At 37.8% G+C, this 27,944-nt stretch overlaps 2 protein-coding genes across 2 annotated transcripts in view; both read right to left on the bottom strand.

Annotated features, from left to right (window-relative positions):
• Alpha-man-ia (alpha-Mannosidase class I a) overlaps window positions 1–27,944 on the bottom strand; it is a 463,063-nt gene that overhangs the window by 80,983 nt on the left and 354,136 nt on the right. Inside the window, exon 3 of the mRNA XM_076383857.1 lies at window positions 20,907–21,122. Coding sequence (XP_076239972.1) covers window positions 20,907–21,122 — 216 coding nt within the window. The remainder of the gene's footprint in view (window positions 1–20,906; window positions 21,123–27,944) is intronic.
• On the bottom strand, window positions 3,839–6,443 carry LOC143182535 (uncharacterized). The gene is made up of 8 exons (XM_076383574.1): window positions 6,433–6,443; window positions 6,353–6,365; window positions 5,993–6,291; window positions 5,458–5,568; window positions 5,251–5,341; window positions 4,886–5,031; window positions 4,091–4,223; window positions 3,839–4,023 (listed from the first exon to the last, which is right to left on the bottom strand). Exons 1-8 carry the CDS (start codon window positions 6,441–6,443, stop codon window positions 3,970–3,972), a joined length of 858 nt encoding a protein of 285 aa, XP_076239689.1. The 3' UTR covers window positions 3,839–3,969.

Here is a 27,944-nt window from a genome sequence, read left to right as displayed (position 1 = left end):
AGTAAAGAATCAGAAATTCTGGCTTGCTACTGATAAGCACAATGAACATAACACTACCAGCGAATTTAATATTTTTTACGTAACACTATTTTATGATAGCTAAGTGGTTAAATAAAAACATTTGGATTCATAAATAAGAGAAATAATTTGAAGGTTCAGTAAGGTACTATATTGTCTACATATTCTAGTGAATATTGTACTATGTGCTAATGAGTTATCAGTAGATAAATCAGGTACGACGACAGACTAGCTTGAGTCACGGTTGCAGTTAGCAAAATATGATTTTTCAGTTGTATTTGGATTCAACTTGTAGACCATAGGAACGTGAAGTAGGACATCGACGTACTCACAAACTAGAAAGGAAAATGTACTGAATTGCGTGTTGAATGGTAGGATTGTTTTCAGTTTTCATGTAGCAATTATTTACTACCTTTGTAAATGTTTCCGTACGCGCCACAAAGATACCGCCAGTGATGAAACAGCAGGGCTTTTCGCTTCTTATTAAAAAAAATAGAAGCAATTTCTGAACTGGTAGAGGAGCTAAATACCATTCCGTACCGTATCTGGGTGAAAAAGAACAGTTCATGGAACTAACTTCTTAAAAATTAGAGTATTGCCACTGACAGTAAATAACAACTAAATTCTACTAACAGTAGGAATACGAACAAATTTAAAATAATTTAAGTCATGAACTCCGAAGCAAATTTCAAAGTCCACTTTTTAATAACATATGACATAATATCAAAAAGATATATATCCACAGATATTTAAACCAATATAAAAATCTAATTCTAGGTATTTTTAAACAATATTCACAAGAAAAATCGAGATCAGCTAACAGCGAATTAAAGAAGTTTAAATTGATTTTCTCGAAATGATGGTTCATGGACTGGAAATTGCAGTTATGGAATTTATGGCTGCATTTGCTATAATTTATTATTCTGAGAATAGATATATTATGATCATCTGATCTATTATCATCGTACGATTTACTCACACTTTATTGCGTACGTCGTTGTCCTGATTCAAAATTCTCTGTCCCATATAATTGCAAGCGAACATGTAACTCAAGTGGACAATTACCGAGAGACCCGATAACAACAATTCAGCTGTCCATTTGTTTCCTAGCAGAAGCTGAGCGCACTTGAGAATAGAAAATATTCATTTATCATAAATCAATTCATGAATTCATCGTAACTGTCCACGTATAGTGCGACTCGAACTACTTACGTAATATAAATTTACACTCAATGAAAGTACGCCCGTGCCAAGTAGGAATAAGTAATGCATCGAAAAAGAATAGTTCAAGTATTCAGCGAAACTTCAACATTAAGACCAACAAATTCAATATAACATTAATACAGTGTAAATTAATGAATAATTTTATACAGACTCAATAGCTCTGTAATGTGCTTGCACTACTTTCTTTATTCTCTCCTGTATAAACAAGTCCCCCTTATAATTGAAAGAAGATTCCTTCATTATTACATCCATATGATAACTGCAATTTGAAACAATTACAAGTTAGTGATAATTGATCCTGCAGAGCTAAAACTCGGTCGTTTCATATTTTTCAAGCTGCAATTTTATACAGAAAAACGAGGACTCGAATAGAAGAATTCCGATTATGTAAAAACATGTTTCAAAATCAATTAATTGTATTTTCTTAAGAAAATTTCTCTAATCGGTAACAGAGTTGATTACCTGACAAGTTCAATCAATCCACAGGTGTAATATGAGGCCCATATAGCGCACGATTCGGTGGCCATAATAATGATGAGTCCAAATACGGCGCAGGAATTAAGATGAAACAATATTAAATGAAAGTACTTGTCTGGGTCAATGAAGTACTCCGTGGGTACTGGTAGCCCCTGCAGACGAGTCTTGTAAACGAGAGGCATCGCAGTGTCCATAATCCACGGCACGTATGAATATGAGATTATAGTAAGTAAAAGCATGAATACGATTGCTGAAAATATGAAAATTTTCTTGATCAAGTAATTCCAAAACTCCTGCGACATAATCGAAAATATCTGACATATAAATGCTACGCTAACGAGTCTCGCACTCTTAATATGCTTCACTATTATCTCGGATTCCCCTTCGCCACTAATATTACTGCAGTCGTGTAGGATCCATCTGAATCCGTATCTGATCTGCAAAGATATTTTGTCATGACACTATAATGGTAACAACAGTAACAACATCACATAGCTAGAGAGTTACTTAAATTATTTTTCACACTGTTTACGAATTTACCCTATGGACATATAAAACGAATGTCACGTATTTGATAAGGAACACCGTCACTGGTAAAAGCCATCTGAAGACTCTCAGACAGAGAATTAAAGTGATCTCGTGTGTGATAAATACCGCAAGCTGTAAGTTTTCAATTTTGTTGGATGAAGAATGAAAGCAATTCAACAGAAATCGATACAGAAAAGTGTAAGTTACTAGAATCTAAAAGGAAAATTTTAAGAAAATATCTATTACCTTTGCCACATTTTGATCAATTAGTAGAAAGCAGTGCAATAACGAGATTAAAATAAACAACAAAAACTGCGCGAAGGATGTAAAATTGCGTGAGGCTAAATAAAATACTGTTTTCTTCTCTAAACAATCATAATACCGCCATTGACAAAAAGTTTTCGATCAAACGCAGCAATGCGAAGTTAGTCGAAAGTTTGTCATATATCGAATGCATTTAATATTTGCACATATTTTATATTTATACGATAGTATTTTACGTTTCACAAATTACAATATTTCTATATAACTCCATATTGTGGGTTTGATTTAAAACTTTTTGCCGTGGGCAGCATAAACATAGATGAACTAGTAGATTCCATTAATACAATCATTCCCAATGTGACAGGAAACGTACCGAAAGTAAATACAAATTATAGATTGTCATACCTGTACCAATATACCAGACAAAATTGTCATAATAATGAAGCACCTCAAAATTTTATGCCATAGTTCAGGTTTTTCAAATGATATGCCCATTAAATGAGATAACAAATTGATCGTCTGAAAGTATTTCAAGAAAAGAGAAAGAGCGTTTTTAGTCATCTCCGCGCAACAGCTTAAACACGACTGATGCAAATGATTGATGTCCCCACCAGCGGGTTCCCTCTCTCCTCAATAGTCTTTGCATTTGAATCATTCGATGGGAAACAAACTGTATGGGAATACCACTACGTTACGAGTATTAATAGAAACTTGCTTTTCTTTATGCAATAAGAGAAGGAATGATTGACACAAGTTCGAAGAGTTAGAAAAATCGTGAAAAATTCGCTGCCATCTGTGTTGGAATTATTGAACGATTCCTACTTCATTTCCTTGTGAACAGTCAGTGCATAAGTTTACAACTGCATGTGCAGAGAAGGGAGAAAAGAGGATTTGTGTATCAGTGGTGTTTGCTCTGACAGTCGATAAAACTATCTTCGGTGAAATGTGTTTAACAGTGAGTTGAATATTTTTTACATTAAACTATTTTATAATACAAAAATATGTGAAGTGGTAGGCTGAATTAATACACATGTGATTTCGTATTTTGAAGACTAGACTATATCGATTTGCCCTTAAAGGGTGTGCTAAAGTACATTATGGAGGAAACCGTGACACGCAAAGAGAAATCGATGCACCCTCATAACATGATGAATAAATAATACTGACTTGTGTGATAATGTTCGTATCAATTTACTTACATTTTCCAGTAAGATAATCTTCGAAAATTTCTAAAAACTATAACGCTGATTGATCACGAAATTAAATAATTTGTAGGATTATGTTCCTTTTAAGATCTCTAAAATGGGGTGAATTAAAATCTTGCCCCTTGCGTAACAACTTCGTGTATTTCTTAAAATATGGATAATATATGCAAAAAACAGATACGTATGAAAAGTTGGTCTGTATAAGTGTGCATAACAACAATTATAGAAACGTCATGTTCGTCCTTTGTAATTTTCACTCTTGGATCGAGTGGAAGAGCGTAAAGTATGAAAAACTCGTGCTTGCCATCTGAAATGATAAAGATAGACTAAACACTTTTAAAGTATTCTTTTTGATAATACAGATTCTTTTTTACCGTGGTTAGTCCTTCTAATGACGAAACGAACAAGCCGTTTTTAGAGTACGAGCAGGTCACTATGCTTCGTTGAAGAACAAATAAGTATAGTTTTTGAATTTCGGTTGGTACTTCGTACCAATGTGAATCGTATCTAAAATTCATATAAAATTGATTGGTTAGAAAGTTTAGTCTGACGTTCCAATGTAAAAATGTTACTAGAATTTCTTTGTTTCTTGATTTATTATATGGTGTTCACTAAGGTTTAAGAAAATTGAATTGCTATTCACTGAAGTACTAAAAGACTTTTCTATTACTATTTATTACTAATTAACTCATTAATGTTTCTATTCTAATGACATCTTCTTTACAACTTTTTTTTGATACTTATGAACAAGTTAGCCAGTACTTATGAAACTTGAGGTAAACTCTAGGTAAACTTGTGCACAAGTGTCACAAAAAATTAAACCGAAAGTGCCATCAAATTGAGACTCTCGAGGTCAATGGGTTAATAAGGCTTCTTCAATCTCGAATATTAAAGGAGAATACTGACCACATTTTTGCAGAATTAAGGCGAGACAAATATTGATTTTATATAATAATTTAGAAAATATCGTGCGTCAAAAATGCAAAATTTATCAGTGATTCTTACGACAGTCAATATATTAATATTCACACAGCTGATATCAACATATTAATATCTGGACTCCAGAACCAGAGTGTGTTAAATAAATTTGATTTCTCTGTTACTTAATACACTTTGGCACTGGGGTTCAGATGTTCATACAGTTGATCCATGGAAATGTTTCTACTTACGCATCATAGAAGATGCCAAAGCTATGGTCAATCACTCTTTGTCCGAAGAAGGTTTCACAGACTCCATATAAAACCATAGCAATCAAAATTGCCAATGACGAAAATAACTGAATCCAGTCATCCATCGATTTTATGGCGTTGCACAACTATTTATGAATAAGAAATAAATTAATCAAATTCATTTCACACTTATGAGTTCGATAATATCATTCGATAGAACCCTGTACAGTAAATTCCACAAAGAAAATTGCTAAATCTATTGCATCAATTAAAAGATTAATTTGATGGGAAAAATTAGCTATACTGTAAATGGCAGTGTACACAAAGGCAGTAAAAGAGCTTTCATTACACAGAATATTACTCACGCATATCATATTTACGCTAACTGCACCGATGCCGAAGAAAATTATTATAGAGTAGCCCGATGCAAAAGATTCCCACATGGCATTCATAAACCTCCAACAAAAAAGTCCAGAGAATAAATTATGCGTGAATGGAAACACCGAGGACAGCATTGTCAGAAGTTTTATTTCTTTTTCATACCAACGTGCTGAATTAATATATCTACCAACATGATTGCTTTCACGTGGATACGAACTGCTCGACGCACTTTTAAGAAAATTTGGTGAGCCTTCTCGGGTGCAGGAATTTTAGAAACATTTGTTGCCTTCTTCAAATGAATTCTGTTGACACAAAATAGTTTCGGCTTATTGGAATGATATGAATGATAATCTCGAGTTTAGATATAGGATATTATTGAATTCTTTCGTGGCTAGTGGGACACAAACATGATTTTTTAAAAGGAGTACAAAATTCTGAAAAAAATTATTCTGTCACGAAAGGGTTAAACCTGAGCAGATAATGTTAATCCTCTATAAAGCATTATGATTTGATAATTATTCATACAGATGAAAACAGAAATTTGGAGGCTGAGTAATAGTTGAATTACCATAATGCGATAGAAAAGTTTCGATAAGTATAAAGACTAATTCCTTATTTAAGATTTCCCATTTGTTGAAGGATACTTTTTGAAATCGCGAGAAGAATCCAGTTCTAGAGAGTTAAATATATTCTGATTTAATATTGTATTTTATATTTGTTGCTTACCCAACGATTCTGAACAATCCACATATGTGTTCCGAGAATGACAAAGTAGTCATCTCTGTTGATATTATAGCGAAAATGTTGATGACAGACGTCGTTGCTATATACAATGTTATAGAATGGCAATATGTTCGCTGGTTTAAATTCTCCACTAGAAATGTCACGTTGAGTAATTGTACGCATCTTTCAGGTGATGTATAAAAGAGTAACTCTGTTGCGAAGATTAGACCGATAAGAGAGCAGAATATGATCACTGAAATCAAATTATTGTCAGAATCGATGATCCGTGTCGTGTATGTATACTAAATCATGTACAATATGTAGCATGTTCAGGCAAAGTGGTTTAAAAATTATTAAGCTTACAACATCTGACAAACTGAATGCAAAATATTTCAGTTTAGGAAATTCGAGAATAATACTATTATTTTCTAAAATAATTTCACACTTCGATCATTTTCTTGTCCTACTAAAATGGAATGCTATTCTTTTTACTTGAAAGAAACTGTGCTATTTTTTAAAAATTCTTGATTCCAAATTTTCTAAGTTTACTATGCAGACGGCTGACATTTCTAAAGTTATACTACTTACATTACCTATGTTTCTCTAGTTATTTGATTACACTGAATTCCAAGGCTCTCCAAATTTTTCAACCACTTGTCTGCGACATCCTGTAGCACCAACCATCCACATGGTCTGCACTTTATGCTTCAAGAATACACATTTCACGATCCCATCACTGTATCGAAACTCCAGAAAAATAATTTCATTCAACCCAAAAAATCTGACAGCCCAGAAAACCAGAAAACCTAATTAAAACATGAACCACATCGATTCCAAGCAACTACTAAAGGCACATTTTCACGTAGAATAAGAAGCCATGACTTTTTCTGTCATGACACTGTACACCAATGCAACAGCATTAAGTTTCACTGTCACACCCAGTCTTCACGATTACAAAAGCTATGTCATTCACTGTCATGACCCTAAAAGTCCCATGAAATTGTACCTTAACCACCACGACCTGGTGGTTCTCACAAGCAAGCCTAAAACACATCCAGGTGGTCTCAGTGCAAGAAAACAACACAAAGTCATCTCGCGTGTGTCTTACGCGTGAACGACTTAGAGAACGTGTACACGTTACTCGCGTACTCCCGAAGGACCTCGATGCTGTCCTCGTCGTCCTTCAGGAACTCCCAGTGGAGCTGCATCTCCAGGTACAGCGCTCTGACCTGAGCAAGCACGAGGAATGCATATCGCGGTACACTGATCGACTCCCGACAAATTCTCGAAACACGTTCGACTTACGATATCGACGCACCCGTAGAAGCTGATGCACTTGACAGTAGCGATCACGTTGGGAAGAGCGAAGGACATCTGATACAGAACACAATTCATGTCACACTTGGAGAAGAGGACGATCGTCAGCTGGAAGCAGAGGACCGATCAGAGGGTGAAGGGTCAGAGGCCAGCCGAGACGAGTACCCGGGGAAGTATGCTGAGGAATTGCACCAGGCAGACGAACAGCAACCGAGCGGCGCGGAGCTTCGAGGTGCTTGGCCAGAGGCCCATCAGCAGCAGCAGCCTTTTGTGGAACGTGTACTCGGAGCTCTCGTCGAACATCCTCCCGCGGGGTCAGAAACGCGACTGCCACTCGATCGATTCGTCCCTGCCTTTAAGCGAGGTTTATGGTCTCTGTGAACCCTCTCTCGGTTCAAAGGGAACAGTGGCTGCCCTCGACTGGAGCCAGATGATTGACAGCAGTAGCAATTTGCTGAGAGACAATAGCCGCGGTTTCCCGCCCGCGGGGACGCACGAGACACACGTCGATGTTTGAATTTCAGGAATTAGACTTAATACAGTGTTATTAGAGTCTGGCTACCCCTTTCTGCACGGCAGCCAAGTGTGGAGTTTCCCTTGAATTTATTTTCGTGGTTGACAGTGGTGGGTGGAACATTGTACGAGGGACTTCGTGAATCTTTTTTTTATGTGAGATTCGTCACTTTCCTAAGTCTGTTGTGGCAACGACTACTAGGTTATTAACGATTCTGAGAAAGTAGTTTTGTTATTTGTTGAGGAGTTTCGTGTCTTTGAAGGTAAAGGAACAATTTATAACCTGATATTTTACTCTGGTTAATTTTAGATATTTAGATAATGTATATTGAGAGTTGCAATAGTGCTAGGCTATTATGCAATGTTGGAGAAGTTGTTTTAAAAGTGCAGTGAATTTTAAATTAGAGTAACGCGGTATTGAAACTATGTTGAACAGTTTTTATATTTTTACCATGTATGTAACATTATTCTGTGTTTATATTTATTTTACGAAATCACCTAAATACCATTTGAGATATTACAACAAAATTGTAGAACATATTTTATATGGGCTTTTCTCCTGACTCATAAAATAGAAACTTAAAAAAAGTTTAGTCTGAAAAATGTATGTATAATTATAATAGTATAATTTAATCTTGAATTTGTTAAATTAAGATACAAAAAGACAATAAGGCATGATAAAAAATATAAAACGAAAAAAAAATACACAGGCAGTCATCGATTCTCTATAAAGGATGCAAATTACATTGTGGGGGAAATGTGACACGCAAAGGAAAATCGTTGCACCTTCATTACATAGTGCATGTATTGACAAGATTGCACAGAGCTTGAAAAAAGAATTGGTATTGAAAAAATATTACAAGAACTATTTTTCTCGATTATAGCATGTTTATGTTACTGTAGATAATATTAGATATAGTTTACAAAGGAAAATAGATGCGTCTAAGTAGTATAAACGTCTAATAAATCAGCCGTAAGTAGAAATATCAATGCTTGGTCAGACGCGGCGAAATGAACGTTCATGACTCAACCACAGTAAAACTTCAATATCTTCAATATCTTATTATTTATAATAAACCAGTTAAATATCACACATTTTTAAATATTTCTTATGTTTAAAACACTATCGTTAAATAGTATCAATTCATATTTTTTACAATTTTAGTCCCAACTACCACAGAAATTTTTATCGATACACAAAACATAATCCATGCTAGAAACTTATTTCCATTTTAACTAAAGAAACAGAAATGTACACGAGGAACCATTCTTTCTTTGAAAAATATTATTAACAAAATACACTAACGAGATAATTCGTGCTGAATCTAAGAAGCCTGTCGAATGAAGCACAACATGACGAAATAAGTACAGAATTTCATACAAGTTATATTAAATATTCGTAAAATAAGTCATGCAGATGGCGATATGAATAGTAAATAGTAAAATAAGGTAAAGAATATGATCACTAAATTAATTAGCGGTTTACTTGATTGGTTCGTCGAATGAATAATCGCGGACACCTGTTGCTTGGAAAACAGGGCTCTATTTCAAGGAAACGTACAGAGGAATGCTCGTGAATTACTTAAAATTATTTACGTATAATATGTAACTATGAAGATAATAAGAATAATTATAAAAAATTTAATTAACTAAGCATAAAATTTCTGTTTCATTTCAGAGTTGAAACAACGAAGTGCCTTCTTACAAACACCTGCACCAACATAAACCAAACATCGACAAGTTGAATTTATTTCAAACGACAAATGCTAAGGAATCCACAGAAGTTATAATAACTAATATTAACAACGATATGTATCAGGTAAAGAAGTTTAATGTTTACATCTTTAAATAAATTCCACTGTTTTATACGATTACTAAAATCCCTTAAAAACACATATACTTTATGAAGGAACATAACTAACCATTCTCGAAGGTAGATACTTTTTCTATGAGACTTCCACAAATATACGACGCACTTCGACGAACTTAGCTCGTAAAATGTAGATTATTACCCACGAAGACTGAAACCACTGTAACGCAACTACCGAATGTAAATTTCATTAGCTACAACAGTACAATGAAATTGTAATTCTATAGAATTACCTGCAGTTAAAATCGAAAAGTATCCCTTTGATTTCATGGCACAATGGGTAACTAACAAATATGACTCCAAGGATGAATTTTCCCTTTACTCACAACACACTGGCAATTCATACAATTGCGTTTCCAAATACAATTCATACAATTGCGGTCCTGACAAATTTAATCCTAGATTTCGTTACTACCCTACTAATTTAATCCTAGATTTGTACGTATACATAGAAACGCAAACTACTTTCGAATGTGCCCCCTCCCTGTAAGCTCAAAGAGCCTATAACGAGGAATTACAGTATACCTTCTACGTGAGTCGTCCCGAGCACACAGTTGCTTGGCAACGAAGCAGCACAACGGAGCTGTAGCCCTTGATTTATGAGCCGTTTCTATGCGAGCCACGTAAAACCGCTGGTCGAGGAGTCCTGGCATAACTGATAGCTCTAAGCGTTACAGATCTTTCCCGATGTTCCTTCCTTCCTACTCGGCTGCCTACCTATCTGCCTACGTGCCCACCGCCAACAGTACATCAACCGTGCCAACGATCTGGTCTGTGATATTTAACGCCACCGATCGTGTGGGCACGCGATCTCCCAACGAGACAGGGATTCGTACCTTGTTCGAGCAACTATACGAGTGTCACGGACATGGTCCTTCCCTGGAGCCTGTTAGTCTAGACTATACAGGCTGAGGCACATGGCTTGTCTGACTCTAACGTTTTTGTGGGAGGGATGAGAATTTTTTTACTGCAGATTAGGGAGATGCTTCTTGAAATGAATTTTAGAAACGTTGAATTCTATCGACACAAAGTAGAGTCTGGACTCATTGCAATTTTTCACTGATCAGTAATAGGAATGAGGATGGACAAGGGTGTATTTTAGCCTTTCGCAAAAATAATACACTTCGCTGCAGAATTAAGGGATGAATAATTTTGGGTCGAAAGCTGTCGATTTTTGAACTGCTGTGACTTTTTGAAAAAAAATCGTAGATCACTTTTTGAAGGCTCATTATAAAGGGGTGGCTTCTGCTTTTGATTTCACTCTAAAATAGATTGTGAAAAAAATTTATTAAGCTCTGTATAGACGTTAAAACACGGAGGATATTTGGTAAAAAAGTACTCTTGTTTTCTCGTCCCACAGCTGAGTACACGAGGGCCTCTGAAAAAATTCAATTCAGGGTCTGTGAAAGTGGAGGCTTTAACCTTTAAAATAAGCCCAGGCTTACTTCTGTACGATCTTTTTTTACAAAGTTAGAGCAGCTCAAAAATCGACTATTTGTCGGCCTAAAATTAGTGATCCTTTAATTTTGCTGTAAACTGTATTAGGCATTATCACACAAACTTCTTTAAATAAATCAATACGAGTCACCTTGTACATTCTATCCACGAGCTCAAAGTTTTCACGAGAGCTAGCAATCCTTTTCGTCTGCAGTAAAACCGGTCTGCAACAATGAAAGTGAGCAAAGAACGTAGCCATCGGTTGGAAAAACGTCCAAAAGAGAGAAGAACAGACGATACGTTCGATATATTTCAATCAGAAGCCAGTTGAATATTGGCACGCTACGAAACGACTCTTTGTCACTTTTATTGTTCGCTTGACTGTGATCAGGAAAGACTGGTTGCAGCTATGCATACAGAGTGTTCACGAAAATAAGGTGGCAACGCAAAGTATGCAAGTCATTGATGAACTGATTAAATCGAATCTTGATAACATGTTCCTTTACGAGCATCTAGTATCACCTAGATCTTCAATTATTCAATTCTATTCTTAGTACTGTCTAGTAAAATTGAATATAAATGAAATTAGAACTAGAATAATGCGTTAAGTCTGATTAAGTGAAGCTCTGCAATAAGAGCATCTAAAATTAAAAATTATCTACTAATTTCTCAAACAATATTTACATAAAATAGTAGCATGTAAAATAGTATCACTTACACAAGAGAACGATTAGAGAAGGTCTGATAAAGTTTCTCAAATGTATTTAGAATATTCAAGGAGCAGAATAATCCTAAGAATTTGTATCCTTTCAGCAACGAATAAAGGAGCTGGCAGCGTAGAACGAGCTTCAGATTGCAAACACGTGCATTTTGCAACACCCTATATCACGTCGATTGCGAACACGACGAGGATAGCTGAACCAAAGAGATACAAGACCTCGGATCCGATTGAATCGACGCTAGTAGGCGTATCGATATCGATGCTGAATTACGGCGGCGTGACACTCCTTTGAGAAGCCCCCGAGAGGATCGATCGTGTCTGATCCTTTGTGTTTACACGACTCAAGGATGTCATTTTTCTTCTTAACGATCGCTCGATCGTGACCGCCGATCTATTGTTCCATCGCCATCGACCACTATGATGTTTCCATCTCGTATACCACAACGTCAGGACTGAGATATCCTGCGATCGTAGGACCAAGATTTACACACGGTTGGCTAGCTTATAGCCTCAGAGAAGGTACTGCAAAAATTGCTCATTTTTAAACTATTTCCTTTTAATTAATCCCCGTGCACTGTAAGGTCCAATTGAACTCGATCCTTAATTTTTAATATATTATATAAATGAATTTCTATAAAACCGAGCTTCAACAATAGTATTTAAGCTATAGACTCTGATATGAAAATAGGTACTTGTATATAATGGTTACTTGAACAGTGCAGGAGGTTTGAAAAACTCGATTTCAATTAGGTCCCAGTATGAGTGCAAGTAAAACAAGTTTCTAGACGATATTATTTTAGTTAATGAAGCAAGTGGATCGAGCCTAATGACTAATTAACTCCGATATCGCGGATAAAAGGGGAGTAAAGGGTTATAGAAAAATGGAACTTTCGGCAAGTTAATCGCGGAATTGTTCGTTCAAGGATTTCGATAATAACCTCCTTTTTATCGTTTCGAGTCGATTCGTTAGCTTTCCGTCGAGATCGGGGGAAAGGGGCCGACTTGGTGGTCAAAGGCGCTGCCTCGAAATCACGGAGTTCATTATCGCCCTGCACGTCGTCTCTGGGCGCTTTCTCGCCGAATCGCCGGTCGTTTCGTGGACTATCGTCCGACTAATTTGAGAACATAAACGAAACTGACGCGCAATTTCGTCGGTTGCTTTGAATCGCGGTTGATGATGGGTCTTAAGAGTTGTCTTGATTAAAGACATGCAGAGAGGAAGAGCTCTGCGGTCGATGAATCGAGTCGATCGGTAGATCAATCAACATAAAGGCGGGTTTGCGCTTGTATAGTCGTGACGTGCAATATATACTCACGAACTGTCAATTTAACAGATTCGAGTCTGACGACCTTCTGGGTCAAAGGGGATGAACATTAGGTCAAGGGATAGCTCTCCTCATTAGCCAAGAATGCAACATGCGAGTCGTTTCTGTGCTGAGAAAACTGTTGCTGGCTCTTGAGGACAGTCTTGCAAAATACACTAGTCTCGAATGTGTCGACTATAAAATACTTGAATTTAGAGTACTATACCTGTTAAAAAATTTTCGATTAAATGCAGTAGTTGAAGTTACTTAAAAATATCGTAGTTTTTGAAAATGTAAAATTCTACAAAGTTAGTGTTCACTCCGATAATCGACGTCCTACTGTATTTTTAGGTAACTTCATATTGTTGATAGTAATTCAGATAGTAATATACTAGGTGAGTACACACTTGTGCAGTCAAATATAAAATAAATGAATGGAAATATTCAAACAGAACAAGCTGTAAGCCTGTCCTCATGTAGACAATTACCCAATCGTGTACGCGGCTTAAGGTCCCAATCTACCTCACTAATTATAGTGTTTGGGACAAGAAGATTGGAATTGGTACTGTGTTACGGGGTTCCATAACTTGAACGATTAGTGTGCCCATTGTGGTGGAACATGTAACCGCGGGTACGACGTGAACCTGATTAACCTTTTCATCCACTGATGGATACTTTCAAGTCGAGTCTGAATTCCATCGACGATCCCAAGTCGATGGATTATATTGATGGAATTGAATTTCCTCTGAACCGACTTTAATACAACGTTCAATCGTTTCAATTCTCATGAGGCAGTGCTTGCCTCAAGCACCAAATCTAGGAAAATTCTGCAAGCAGGATTGTGTACTCAGAAAGGGGAGAAGAATTATAATAATTCTTAGGATAAAATCCCTATGGACATTCGATCCTGATGTCGTGCTTAAATGTATCAAGAAACAGCTACAAGTCGCACAGTCAGATGCAGCAAGGTCGACATTCAATGGCAGTAGGTGTCTCCCCTGGCTGGCAAATAAAACAAAATTCTTTGGTGAAGGCGTGCCCAGATCACGATTGCTCACAAAGGCACCGAAAACGGCGGGGCTGCTCCTGGGAAGGGACTTCATTAAAAATGCAGTTCGGTGCGCGCGGTGTCTCCAGGAACAATGCGTGCACCAAATATGCAGAGTGGTGTCGCCAGAAACGAACCGATGCGTGGGTACATCGGCGTAACTCGGCGACGAACACGATCTATTCCCAGTGATATTCTTGAAATCTGTAATAATATTGCGATAATAAAATTGTTTGAAGTGGTACTAAAATCGAAGCAAGGGAATTATTTTTCTAGAACAATGTAGACATTTTTCCAAACAAAATAATAAACTTCTATAGGTATATCTATACCTATAGGAAAATATTTCATGCTGTAAAATAGCGTGTAGAATATTGTATACAGTTACATAATTCACATATTAATGGTTCCTTGTAAAGAATCAATTAATTACCAAGAATTAAATAAGGTTAATTAGATCAATTATGTATGATGGAGCAGCATAGATTTTGTTTAATTAATTGAGTTGCATGGAATGACGGCGTATTTGTGTTAGTTGGTCTACCAGCTCGGGGAATCGATCCCTTCATTAATTAATTTTAGTAGATTTCACTCGCAATTTAACTGACCACTAATTGGTTAGTATCTAACCTCTTGTCTTGTAACAATTCTCGTGCCATGAATTACATCATGAATAATAGATATAACTTTGGAAAATAGTGAAAATGGAGTTGAAGTACTCTGTACTAACTCTATTTTACACTAATGAGGGATTATGCAGAAACCTCTAATGTTGAAACATTAGCAGGATTGTAGAATATCCCAAAAATGTTCATCGTCTTTCACATTCATCTCAAAAGCAGAGAAAATAAAAACCACAATTGGCTAAAAAAACCTGAGAAACACACCACACTAAATTTGCATTATCTTCCAATAACTTTAACAAATATCATCTTAAAACACATATCACAATTCACCATAAACACCACGATGTCTGGTTGCAGAAAAGAAAATCATTAATACTCCCTCGAGAATATCTTTTCCTTCAATAACATTTCTATACGAAGGTTTAGCCTTCGCCCAGTACATTTCTTCGACTCCAACGTTCTCACATTATTTAAGAAATCACGTGTACCTCGCGGTCAGCGTTATTTCTCGCAGTGTTATTTCTCGCCATATTTACTGGACACTAGTTAAGCCCCACCCTCTGTCGAGTCCCAATAGAAAAGAAAGAAAAAAAAGAAGCATCGCTGAATCAATAACCACCCAAGGTCCCCCTCAATTCCTTCCTCACCCTCATCAACGCACACTATCTCACCCGCTATTTCACACACTATTCTGCACTATTTGGCATACCTACACCTCTGACGACTAGTCTTCCAAGACGACCTGTTAAATTTGCATGACAACTGCTCCGCTAACTAAGCAAACCGAGCACAATCGTTTTTCCCTTCCCTCCCATGCGCCACCGCCGAGCTGTGGCGTCGGGTACCGGATCTGGTCCACGTGGGCCCAGCTAGCCGCATAATGCGACGCTGATTTTTCGTTTTGCCCGCGGGGCAGTTAAGTTCGCGGCAGTTTCCTCCACGAATTTATCGCCCGTCCGAATCATGGGCCAGTCCATATAACCCGTTCACGATCGGTTCCCACCTCGCAGGGAGGCCCCCTCGCGCGTCCCCTATCGCCCTCGTCCACGCACTGTTTTCATTCTTTTATAAATCTTGCAGAAGGTAATATATATCGGGCGTACGGGTGCATTCACTCGCGCTCGCGTTTTATGCGGTCGTATCCTTTTTGCATGCGCGCAGCATTGAAATTGATTTCGGCCAGGCGGCGCTGGATGGCCAGTGGAAGATTAATACGCGAGCTGCCCCCTTTCTACCCTCGCGTTTTTTAATTCGGTCCTCTGGTTGTTTCGCCGAGGCTCTGGGAGAAGGTCGAGGAAGGAGCTTCTCCAGGGTTGCAAGCGAACCGTGTACATCTGCGCGTTCTGGAGTTTTGATGCAGAGTGATTTTCTTGCTGGAGAGAATGGCTGTTACAAAAATATTGGAGTGAGTACTGGGGACCTGAGAGGACCAGTGCTGTGCCTTTGTGGTGGCACTGTGTTTGAGTCCCCGAGGGATTGGATCACCCTGTAGTTTACTACTGTGCTGAGTTCTGGATGGATGGAGATAGGGAGTGGAGTTGTGAGGGGAGGGATGGAAGTTACTTGTTGGTAGTTTTCAGCGATTGGAGGCTGAAGCTTTGGAGGGGGACTATATATTTTGGATTGGTGGGTTACTGTGTGGGTGTTAGTTTTGAATGAGAATTCTATATTTTATGAAACTTGACGTACTGAGAATTGTATGGGTATCATTGATCTTTAGTTTCCTATTTTATTTTTCCAGTCGAGAATCAGATGAACTTTCCCACATTTACAAGTGGTGTAACCGAGGCAGAGCTCCGTCAAATTGAATTTGAAGTGACCACTTTATTTCGAACGAGGGTCTGGTCAAATATGGCTCAGCACATGCCACTGTTCAAGCTTCAGCAAGGTTCTAGAATATCAGGTTAACCGTTGTGGGTTCTGTGGTGAGCTATCTTTGACACTATCTTGGAGTTTCGTCTTTCAAGCTGACACTGAAACTCAAGGATACAGCACCTTCTGAAAATTCTTACTAACTTATTAATCTGATGAAGTTTTATTGAACGCTCTAATAATACTGATAATACTACAAAAATTTTTTACCAATTTTTTACGGTACAAGTATGCTTGTAGAAGCAAAAAATTGGGTAAATAAAAAACTAACAATATAATATCGAATCGATTCAGTTACTTCTAAAATTACACATCGGTTTACAGTGAACATTGTTTGCTGTCCAATAGTAGCTCATCCATTCTTTTCACTTTTGTTATTTCCTCTTTTTTTACTTTACTGAAAGAACAATGAAACATTACATTTTGTGGTAAATTCGATGTTTTTTCGATAGCTCGATAAAACTGTGTTTCATGTTTTTGACGTTCAATGCTGGATTGAATATTCAGACTGAAACACATTTCAATCTTCAACTCGCGTATCAAAAGAAAAACTACTATGTTCAAACGTTGAATGCAATGCAAAATATTACACTTTTCTTTTCCCTCTTTGAACTTGGATAGTCAACCCTTTCACTTATTAAGTGTGGTTACAATCAGTCATAACTAAATATTCATAGAGTGCTATAAGAAACTTACTACAATTATACTCAAGAAAAAAATGATTTCAGAGGACACTTATCCAAATACAAAAAAACATAGAAGATAGTTTGCTCAACCCTAAAATAAAGAAATAGTTAAAAAAAAATTAATACCGTGTTCAAATGACTCAATGTAAAATTACTAAAAAAGGGTATTTTAATTTGAATTAATTTTACTTTAACAATGTTCAGATCAGAGTGGAGAATATCCACGCGATTGATTCGAAGGTATTCAGGCAAAGTAGGGTCGTCGATCCCGAAAGCAGCAGAAATCCTCTGCTCGTAAGAAGACAGATATACGTTTACTTTGCGCGACGAGAAGTTTGTATATAGAACCTGAAGAATGGTAAGCGAATTGCGCAGGTGTGAAATACTGGGCAGAAACTCTGGCAAGGAGCAGCGGAGCGGTTTCCACGCACGAGTTTCCGACGCGGCGAAGTGACTAATACGAGAAGTTATCCCTTTAGGAATCCACCATAAATAGTTGAGCTTGGCACAGACTGAGAAAATGTTTGATGTCCCATTATCTCCTGCCAGGAATCGAAATCCTCTTGGAATATTCTCCAAAGAGGTACAATATTTGAGCCATCCTACGTATTCGCTTTGGTACCAGCGATAATTTGCTTTGAAGCGAACGAATACTGTCAATCCCTCTGCTCGCGTTTTACTATTCGAATTTCTAGAGGGAGATGATTAGTGAACCTTTAAATACTGTGAAAACTGAAAGAGGGTTAATTTGATTCAGAACTGAATTAAGAATAGTCTTCCCATAGGACTTTTTTATTTCACTAAACAATTATCGCAAGTATCAAAGTGACAATTCCCCAGAATTAAATTCCCTAAGGTCCTCAAACTTCTCAAAATTCAAAACTTCAAGCTAAGAGAAAAGTGTTTGACCTTCTTTTTTATTTAAATTTATTCATAATGATCTTGACACTCCTCCGCTATTGCAGCTGGTAAATTTAAATGCCTGCCCACGCTCCTTACGAAATGCTCCGACTCTTCGTGTCGACTTTTTCAAAAGTAATTTCAAACGTCATGATCCAATGACTAGAACTGTGTCACTCATAAATTAAACTTTTTTCCTGGTTGCATGGAAGCCTTTAGACATACCGCTATTACATAATTAAATACTTCATATGTAAAATCTGCTTCATTTTTACTATACAATTATTTGTAATAATGTTCACTTCGTTTCCTCTGACTATCCTTGTCAATTAATTTTTTTTATTACATACAAGGTGAGTCACGCACCTGTGTCACCTGAATCTTCCTGTAAACTATTTATTGTAACCAAAAACGATTCAAACGAAAGCTGTTTGGTATCGAGATGAGTACACCAAAGAGGAGCATACTCAAAATACCGAACAATTTTGATCTGAAACATTTCTTAATACAATAAACAATTTATAAGAAAATTCAGGTAACACAGACTTGATTCACCCTGTATATTAGGTGAATCAATCAATAAAAAAACTTGACCATACCCAGTAAAACATACCCAAACCCCTCTCCACCCTTTCAACCCAGAAAAACTGGCTCGTCACTCACCACAGAATCTAGCCATAAAATTAAATATACCCCACGCTATTATTCTCCCTCAAATTTTCGCTCGCAAAATTTGTCCATTTTATCGCGCGTGTCCTCGTCCTTGGCAAACAGCTGCGAAATAGTGGGCACCAATTCCACGACGCTCGACAGCCTGGTTACTGGTTAATACCGCAAGTTACCCACTTAGGAATACGCTCTAATACTGCGTGGCTGTTGTAGAACGGGGGTATGTGTAACCAAGAGTTTCGGGGGGGCGCAGAAGTAACAGGACTGTTACCAAGTTCGGCTAAACCGAGCTAAGTTTGCTGGCTGGCACTTGCGGGGCCGCTGTCTAGCGGCGAAAACGTTCGGGTAAAGTTTATGCCTTCCTTCTCCGCGAGAAACAGAGAGGACACTGATTTACATAACGATTCAGTTAATTAACGAGGTCCGCTGGATTGTTAATCCAGAGGAGATACGAAGGACCTGTCGATCGTCTCGTTGCGCTCGTTCTGTGGAACGAGAATTATTGGCGGCGCAGAGATTGTCTCCGCTAACTTTCTCTGCCTTCGGTACTATTAGTCTTTGTTTATTGGCGCTGTGGCGGAGGAGAACATTGAATGCTTCGCGACAATTGGCGTTTGAGTTTGTATATTGAGTTGGTAGTTTCTGGCGATTGGTTAATGGATTCTTGAACTACGTCACGGTTGGCGAGACTGAGTTGACTAGGTTTTTTAGATGCACTATATTTTTAGATGCTACTATCATTCATTTCCTATTCTTATAAGTTCTGTTCTTTATCTTATCGAAGAGATGTCTTCTTTTATCCTGTAAATGTATTTGTATACTAATGGGTCTTCTACTCGTATAATAAATATATAAATAAATACATAAGTATTTGGAGACCTTCATGTTATAGAAAATGCATGAAGTGCACTTCAGTTAAAATTTTTTGGCAAAGTTTTGAGGACATACCTTGTCTCAGAGTGTATTTCATGTATTAATAATAGCGTGAAAATGTCGAAATATTTATACATGATACTGTAGGTAAATTAAATAGGGTTGATGTAGGAAATTGAGGTAATGCTTGTCAAATTTTAGTAAAAAATTTCGAAATTAAAGTGCAGCCTGGAACCCTTTTACTGTCAATGTAGGAAAGTGTGGTAACGCTTGTCAAATTTGAGTAAAAAGTTTGAAAATTAAATTGCAGCCTGGAACCCTTTTACTGTCAGTGTAGAAAATTGAGGTAAGGCTTGTCAAATTTTAGTCAAAAATTTCAAAATTAAATTGCAGTGTATAACCCCTTTAGAGGCAACCCATTAACCACACTACAGTCAAAATTGCCAAGCCAATTTAGTTTTCTCTATCAAAAAAAATTCTGTACCCACTATAAATGTTATTACTGGTAAACGAAGCTTTTTCAAACATCAATGAATACGTTCAGAGTACACTAACAAAAGAAAGTTGTATTTTTTTCCAAACATTGTATACCAGTAATAAAAAACGATAAAAAGAGTAAAAATAGTAAAAAAAGTTATAAGTTAAAAGAGATTTTAAAAAAGGTCCCGAAGGACTGATTTCTCCTAAATTTAGCACTGTGTCCTACTACCTATAAATTAGTACTTTAACACTAAAAAGGTTAAATTTCCACTGTCTTATACTTGCAATCAGACTATTATAAAAAAAAAAACTAAATTAAAACCCTGCTCAGTCGCCAACCTCTTAAAAAACTCGTGACGTCGAAAGTTCACAATTCGCAAGATCGTGTTATCCTATTACCGCTTCGCTAAACCGATTTCTAATTAAAGCAGAGGGTCGTTCTACTTCGAGATCGGTTCTAAATCTGTTCTCCAGACGCCAGTTTCAAACATTCAGGCTTTGACGTCGAACCTGATTTCGTTTAAACGCCGCTTCATCGTGGTTAAGATTTCACAAGCGAGAAATCAATCAAGGAATGTTGAAATGACGAATTGGTACTCACGATATCGAAGTCCAGGTTCTCAGCAATCCAGTCGCGGCCTTGCTTGAACTCGTCGTGGAGACCCATGATGTACAGGGTGTCGAGACCATCGACGATGGTCGCGCCCATGTTCGCAGCCCCGAAGATGCTCGCGCTGTGACCTCTCTTCGAGATCGGTCTCAGCTCGTTCTTGCCCCAGGCGTACCTCACGTAGTTGTCCCAGCCGTGCTTCATCATCTGAGCAAACGATACAGTGAACTGTTAGCTAAATTGATCGAGTGGACGTTTTCATAGTTGATTAATAAGGTTATTGCTCGGGGATAAATCTCTGTCTCGTGTTGGGTTGCTTAATCTTGGTTGCAGACCTTGGTAATGGTACTTGAAATGAGGAGTAAATGTAATATCTGCATGACCTAGTTTTCTTGAGTGTGTCAGTATTGTGTGCTAATGTAAAATAATAATGCAGCTTTGTGTTAATTCATTCTATTTTCTTTTGCATAATTATCAGAAAGAATTTAACTGTGTTAAGTGAAATATTATTTGATGTGGCAGGGCAGCTGTGGTTTATTTCTTCTGTTTCTGTCTTGTATAATAATTACGAAGAATACTTGAAATAATCAATGGAAATTTGAATATATAAAAAATTATTTCAAATAACATCTTTTAAAAAATTGTATTAACAATACTTGTGCTTTAAAGGAACACATAAGAAGATTTGAAGAAAGTGTCCATATTATTTTAACAAAACTGTGCAAAAAGAAGACTCAAAGAGCTCGATAAGTGCACTATACCGCGAGACCATGAAGTATATTATTTGAAGAAACAAAAGTGACAGCCAAGATAAAAGGGTCTCTCCAAGGAGATGTCTAAGGAAACAATGAAAATAATGAAACACTCTGCAACACCAGCAGAGCTACTGTCGACCGCTCAAACACGAGCATCATGCAAATCCATGGACAATGATTTATGATCCACGACTCGAGCACAGACACCACAGATTCGTATTCATAGCTCAAGTAAAATCTAAGAATATTTCAAAATTCATTTTTTCATTACCATCTTCCATGATACACAAAGCTCAAAGTTTAATACAATATTCCTCACAATTATTCCCTGTCCATTTTTTAAACCCCCATCTGCAACCTTATAGTAGTTTATGACCAAGGAAGCAAGTCTTGCGTGAGTGACGATGGTGTGAATCTTCAAGATAATGAACAGCACATGGAATTAGAATCAGTTGAATGCCCATAGTCGAGTGTAGTTCATAAACGTGTGGTACCATTATTTTTAAGCATTAAATATTCTTTACCCTTAAACCACTGAACCAGCTGAGAAGCTGAACCACTTCTGAGCAGCCTAAGCGTCGAATTAATTAAGAAAGCCTCTCTCACAAATAATCACCGAAGCCCTGTAATTACTCTTAACAGCCTCAATAACGAGCGACGCGTCTAAAAAGTTACCTATCGCTCAGCGCTATCCAACACGGCGGCGAACGTCTCCGTCACCATCCGCAATCTGCGGTTCCCTGTACCTCCTTAATGACAACGGTAATCGTTAACGCGCTAACAACGCCAACACTGTGCCCCACAGCTACGTACGTACGTGGGTTCCATCGCGCGCCACGTACGCGTTCACATCGATAATTACACCGCGAGATGGGTTTCCGAGTAAAGCGCGGGAAAAACTGACGGGCCGAGCTAGGGCACCAGCTCCCAAGGGAGATCCACTTCAGCCACTGCCCGTCATTTGCCCTTTCTTCCCTTCGAGCCCCTCCCATCCCGCGGTTTCTTGCGATAGAAGGGAATGCGCCTGGTTTCTCCGAAGTGAAATGAATTTCGCTACGCCCGAGACTTCGAAGGAAGAGGATGCTCGTTCCTCGAGTCTCGGAGGGTGTTTCGAACTGGTGGAGGACCTTACTTGCACCCCACCTCTTACGAGGAAACTTCGACCTGGGGGCTCGCGATGAAGTTCCAGGGGGCGTCCAGCTGACAATGAAGCGTTTAATACAGAGATTGAGGCTTTACCTTAATTGCTGCGGTTTAGGGAGGTTTGTGATTGGTGGTTAGGGAAAGGGAGATTTTGGGGACCTTGAGATCTTTGATGTTTTTTGGGGTAGATTGATTTAAGATTAATGTTATGAGGGTAGATAATGTTTAGGTATCGGGACGTGCTCAACTAGTGGGATATTTACTTTAATATACACATTTGGAATCTTTGAAATTCCATTAATCAATGATCTGCTTCTTCAATTATGTTATTCTTGATGTATTCATTGAGTTGTTTGGTCCACCTTTAAAGAGTGCTAAAAGAACACATGTACTAATTACAAGTATTTCTAAGAGAAATAAAAAACCATCGAATTTTCTAACGAGATTCTACATCAACTATCCCCACAGGTATAATTTAAATGGCACCTATCTATTTCATTCCTCACAAATAATAGCAAAAATTGTGCAGGAAAAAATGACACTCCTGTCATTTAAACTATCGAAAAATGTCAATGGTTTACGAAGAGACCACCAATGCGAAAATTCATGGATCCATAACTCTCTGGAGAAGACAGATCGAACCCCTCAACACGAGCAGAAATAATGAACAGATTCTCAGGCAGCGACAGCATATCACGGTTGCGCCGAGAAAAACGAATATATTAATCCGACTGACCATTCGTTTGCCATTATTCCCGTTCTCTTTGATTTTTCGAGCCATTTGCTGTGGCTGGCCTGCCAGTTCGTGGTCGCTTCGTCACGTTTTTATGGCAGTATAATTCAGGGACAATATAATGTCTGCGAGCCTCGGTCGTTGGCACCGACGGACGTGAGTCCTTCTCTGCGGTCATCACGGGAGAAAAAAAATTGGTAATAAATCAGAAAGAACAGGCATTGCGGGAACAGGGGAATAAAGAATAGGGCAGCGCGTGAAATTTTGTTTGGCGTTGTGGAAACCACGAGAGAGGGGGAACAAATTGAAATTTCAGATTTCCTCTCATTTCCCTATTTTCTGATGAGATGGTAGAAAGGAAGGAAAAGAAGGAAAAAGGAAGATACCATAAGACAGATACTGGAATTATGTCTGATTAAAGTGCGTCTCTTTCTACTTGCGCACTAAAAGTGAGAGATTTGTAGGAAGATTCAGGATTTTAAAAATATTGGGTAGTATAATAAACCCTTTTGATTCATTTGGTACTTCTGGGGCCTCTCGCACAATGGAACTAATATTGTTAATTAAATTCTGCAAAGTAGAAGTATTAATAAATTCTCTGGCACGATAGTAGCCAGATTTTTAATAATACAAGTAGAATTCTATAAATACATCCTCTAAAGTTATGAAATCTCATTCCTTGAGCAATGAACGTTTGTAAAATTTACTAATAATATTAGAGAGTTTACTTAAAACTTGTGAAAATAAATTGTACAATAGAAATCTACAAATAACAACTTGTAATTTGTAAATTTACTCATATTATTAGTTTGTAAATTATTTTGCAAGAGATTTGGTGTTACTGAAATGTGATTAAATACCATATAATAAGTTTCTCAAGTATTCTAAACAAGTTTCATTTATCATACAATGTTTCTACTAAAATTACTGTAATAAGAAATTCCACGATTTCTAACTTACACACATCATTATAGCGCTTGTTAGTCCCTCAGCAAACGTCACTGTCTCACCAGAAAGATTCACGAAACTTCTATTTTCCCTGACATCAGCCCTCAGCCACGTGAAATCATAGTGAATCTCGTTCGACGAACTGTCAGCAGGTGAAAAGGGCAACGCCATCAAATCGCGAGCAACCGAGCCAAGATTCTCACCACTGCCTTTGGCAGAAGTCACGAAATTGTTTCGCAGCTCCTTAGCGTTCCTCAAACGCTACATGGAACAAGTTAGAGTCGATTGTGTGAATTAGGCGTAGAAGAGCTGATTTCAGTAGAACATGCAGCCACTGACGAGCAATTTTCTGCACCGTCACTCCTTTTTCCGAGTCGTTGCGTAACACCTTCATCTAGGCTCAATTTTTCCCTCGAGGAAAATGCTATCATATGCATACTTCGATAACTAAGCTACTTGATCATACCGAAAACCCCATGAATTTGATAAAAACTGAACTCTCAAGAATATTAAAAATTCCTTGACACTCCTCTTATCTAAAGACTGAAGACAATGAATACACAATACTACCATACTCCAAAACTGGCCACTTCAAAACGCAATACAACAATTTGATCACATTTCAAGACCAACTCAAACTCCCCCCAAAATGTACACAAGAATTAAAATCTCTTATCATCGCTGATTCACAAGATCCATCATCCAGGATCCACAAAAATCCCCATTCCCATCCTCCACTTCCCCCAAACGCGTACATACCAAAAGACACTGGTCCAGCGAGCGTTTTCCCTCTCACATTCTCTTCTCTTCTCGTTCTCGCTGCCCCTTCACCGAGGCAGCATCGTTCTCGAGGAAGTATACGTATAATCTAGCAGGAAACAAAAGAGAGAAGGATCCCAGGGGACACTGGTAACCGTAGAAGGGAGTGACGTAGCAGAAAATTGCAGAAGGCAGCAGCCATCGTGCTGGTAGCGCGAATCGCGACGATCGACCCTTTTTGTCGTTATCCACGTAATCGCGGCTAATTTGTTCTGCAGTGACCGCAGGGGACGCAGGTCGGATGGTCGGCTCTCGGCTGGTAATCTGGTTAACATCCGTGTTAGGATTAAACCATTAGCCTGCTGGGAGCGGATACGGAAGGAAGAACAACGACGGAGCCAGGGAAGCTCGTGAACCAGTGGTCTTGTCCGATTATACTCCCTCGGTTACGACACTTCCCCCACTGCCACTTAGACTGACTTTCGGGCGATCCCAGAGCTCAGGATTTGGGAAAATATCGCTCGTTTGCCGCGACGACATAGATTTTATCGGTTTTTAATTGCATTAAGATCTTGAGCAGCTGGTTTAATGGGGGAGTCGAATCTGGAGCACCTTCGTGGGGATAATTTTATTAGCTTTGTTAGACTAGGATTACAATATGGCGCAAGTGTCAATCGATGCTCTTTTGCACTGCTATTGTTGTGTTAATGAGGAGAGCCCATGAGCGTGGAAATTGAAATTTTAGAATAAGACTGGGTAGAATTTGGAAGACACAAAATGGGTTTCTGTTCTCGAGAAATTTGGTCTTAAAGTTTTATCATAAATATAGGTAATGTTGGGGCGCGTAGAAAATGTTTCATGTTGGCTTTCAAAAATATAAATCAAGTTTGTTTTCTAAAATGATATAAAATTCGTGAATGTGATCTAGATATTAATATTTCTGATGGTACACTTTCTATGGATAAATAGCTGTGTGTAAGCTTAAGCCAGTTTAATACGGTCAACGATATGAATACACGATGAAGTATCTAGGATCTAAGACTTCTAAGAAGTGCACACTTGAGGTATTGAGATCCTGTTACAAGTGTGATCTGTTGACCTAAAAAAGATTAAAAAGGTGTCAGCTGAGGCAAGTGTCCTCGATAACCCATCACCTGTGGTTCTTGGGAAGGTGTTAACTACTACTGGAACTTAATTGATGCTGACAAGAATGATGGTCTCGTCGATTACTGTGCATGGAAACTAAACCATGCATGCAACATCGTCCCAGGGAAAAATGCTGAACTGTGCACTGTATAATTGAATGTAAATTTAAAGTACTTAGTACAGCACGTTCCTCGTTTTTCAAGTAAATTTAGAGGGACTTAATTTGACTAAAAGCATAGCTCACTTATCACGCTCTAATATCAATTGCATTCGCAAAAAGGAATGCAGAAATACGACTGCCTACATACTGCTCCACTTTAATTCACACTTTGAACTATCAGAACTGGGTAATCCTCTAATAATAGTCTGCTATTTTATCTCCATTTCCATAAGTGGATCTGAGACCAGATCGTGCGAGTTAACGTGATTAGAGGTAGATCAAATCACCGTCGTCTTTAAATAAGAATACTAAAGAGGAACTGAACGTTTTTTTGTCATTATTCAAGTCTATTTACGTGGACTCAGACTGCTAAACTTTGTTACAAACACTTTAATTGATCCTACTATTTTTACTTCTAAATTAATTTAGAAAAATTTAAGTTTCTAGAATGATAATCCAAAATATCAAATTTATTTTTAGAAAGTCAGAATTACTTACGATTATATTATCTCAATCTTCTTATATTTAGAGCTCAGACATTTGATACTGAATAACTGAAGTCTCTATACCATTCTCAATATGTTCTCACCTCTTCAAAAGTAATAGAGTACCACATATTTAAATAATTCTTTTATAGGAACAGTGAACACATTTAAAATCCTAAAATTTATACAAAATTCCCCATTGCAAATGTCCCCATCTCTATGTCAATTTTTGTTTATTTAATCCTAGTTTACTACTCCTACTATTCCTCAGATTTCTTCGTATCAATATCTTCCCTCCCGAATTGAAATTCCACACAAAGAGGATTCAGACCGCGAAATAGTTCACAGAGGGTCCGCTATGCTTCTAAAAGGTCCAGACAGTTTATGATTCGCATGTCGCCGACATACTATGTGTATTACTGCACGTCTCCCTTTCGCTGACTCTATTAAATTTTGCAGGCACGCAGAAGAATGGCCTTCCCGATTCCAGACATTCTCCTCCCCCACCGCCGTGGTTTATGCATTTCCGATATCGAGGGTTATGAAAAATTCGAGGCAAATTAATTCCAGCAACATCGGCTGCGTCTGGGAGGTCTACCCTCTTGGACCAGCAAGTGTTTTGGCAATCGATGGGCGAACACCGACTACTTTCTGATACTTTGTCCCCTGAGTAATAATATAATATTGGTAAAAAAATTTGAAGAATGGAGAGTATGCTATGTGAATATTAGTGGAAATATTTCTGGATAGTATTGTTGAAGTAATTTTACTAAAATTTCTCAGGAAATCTTCTTGAATACCCCTTTTGTCTGTACCTAGAAAACGTAAATATTAATTGTATCTCGTAGAAAATTTAGTCAGAAAATATAGAATAATATAAAAATACTGAAAAACTTTCAT

The sequence above is a fragment of the Calliopsis andreniformis genome, chromosome 8 (genome assembly GCF_051401765.1).
Source record: "Calliopsis andreniformis isolate RMS-2024a chromosome 8, iyCalAndr_principal, whole genome shotgun sequence".
NCBI classification, from domain to species: Eukaryota; Metazoa; Arthropoda; class Insecta; order Hymenoptera; family Andrenidae; genus Calliopsis; species Calliopsis andreniformis.
This window is presented reverse-complemented; position numbering and strand designations above follow the sequence as displayed.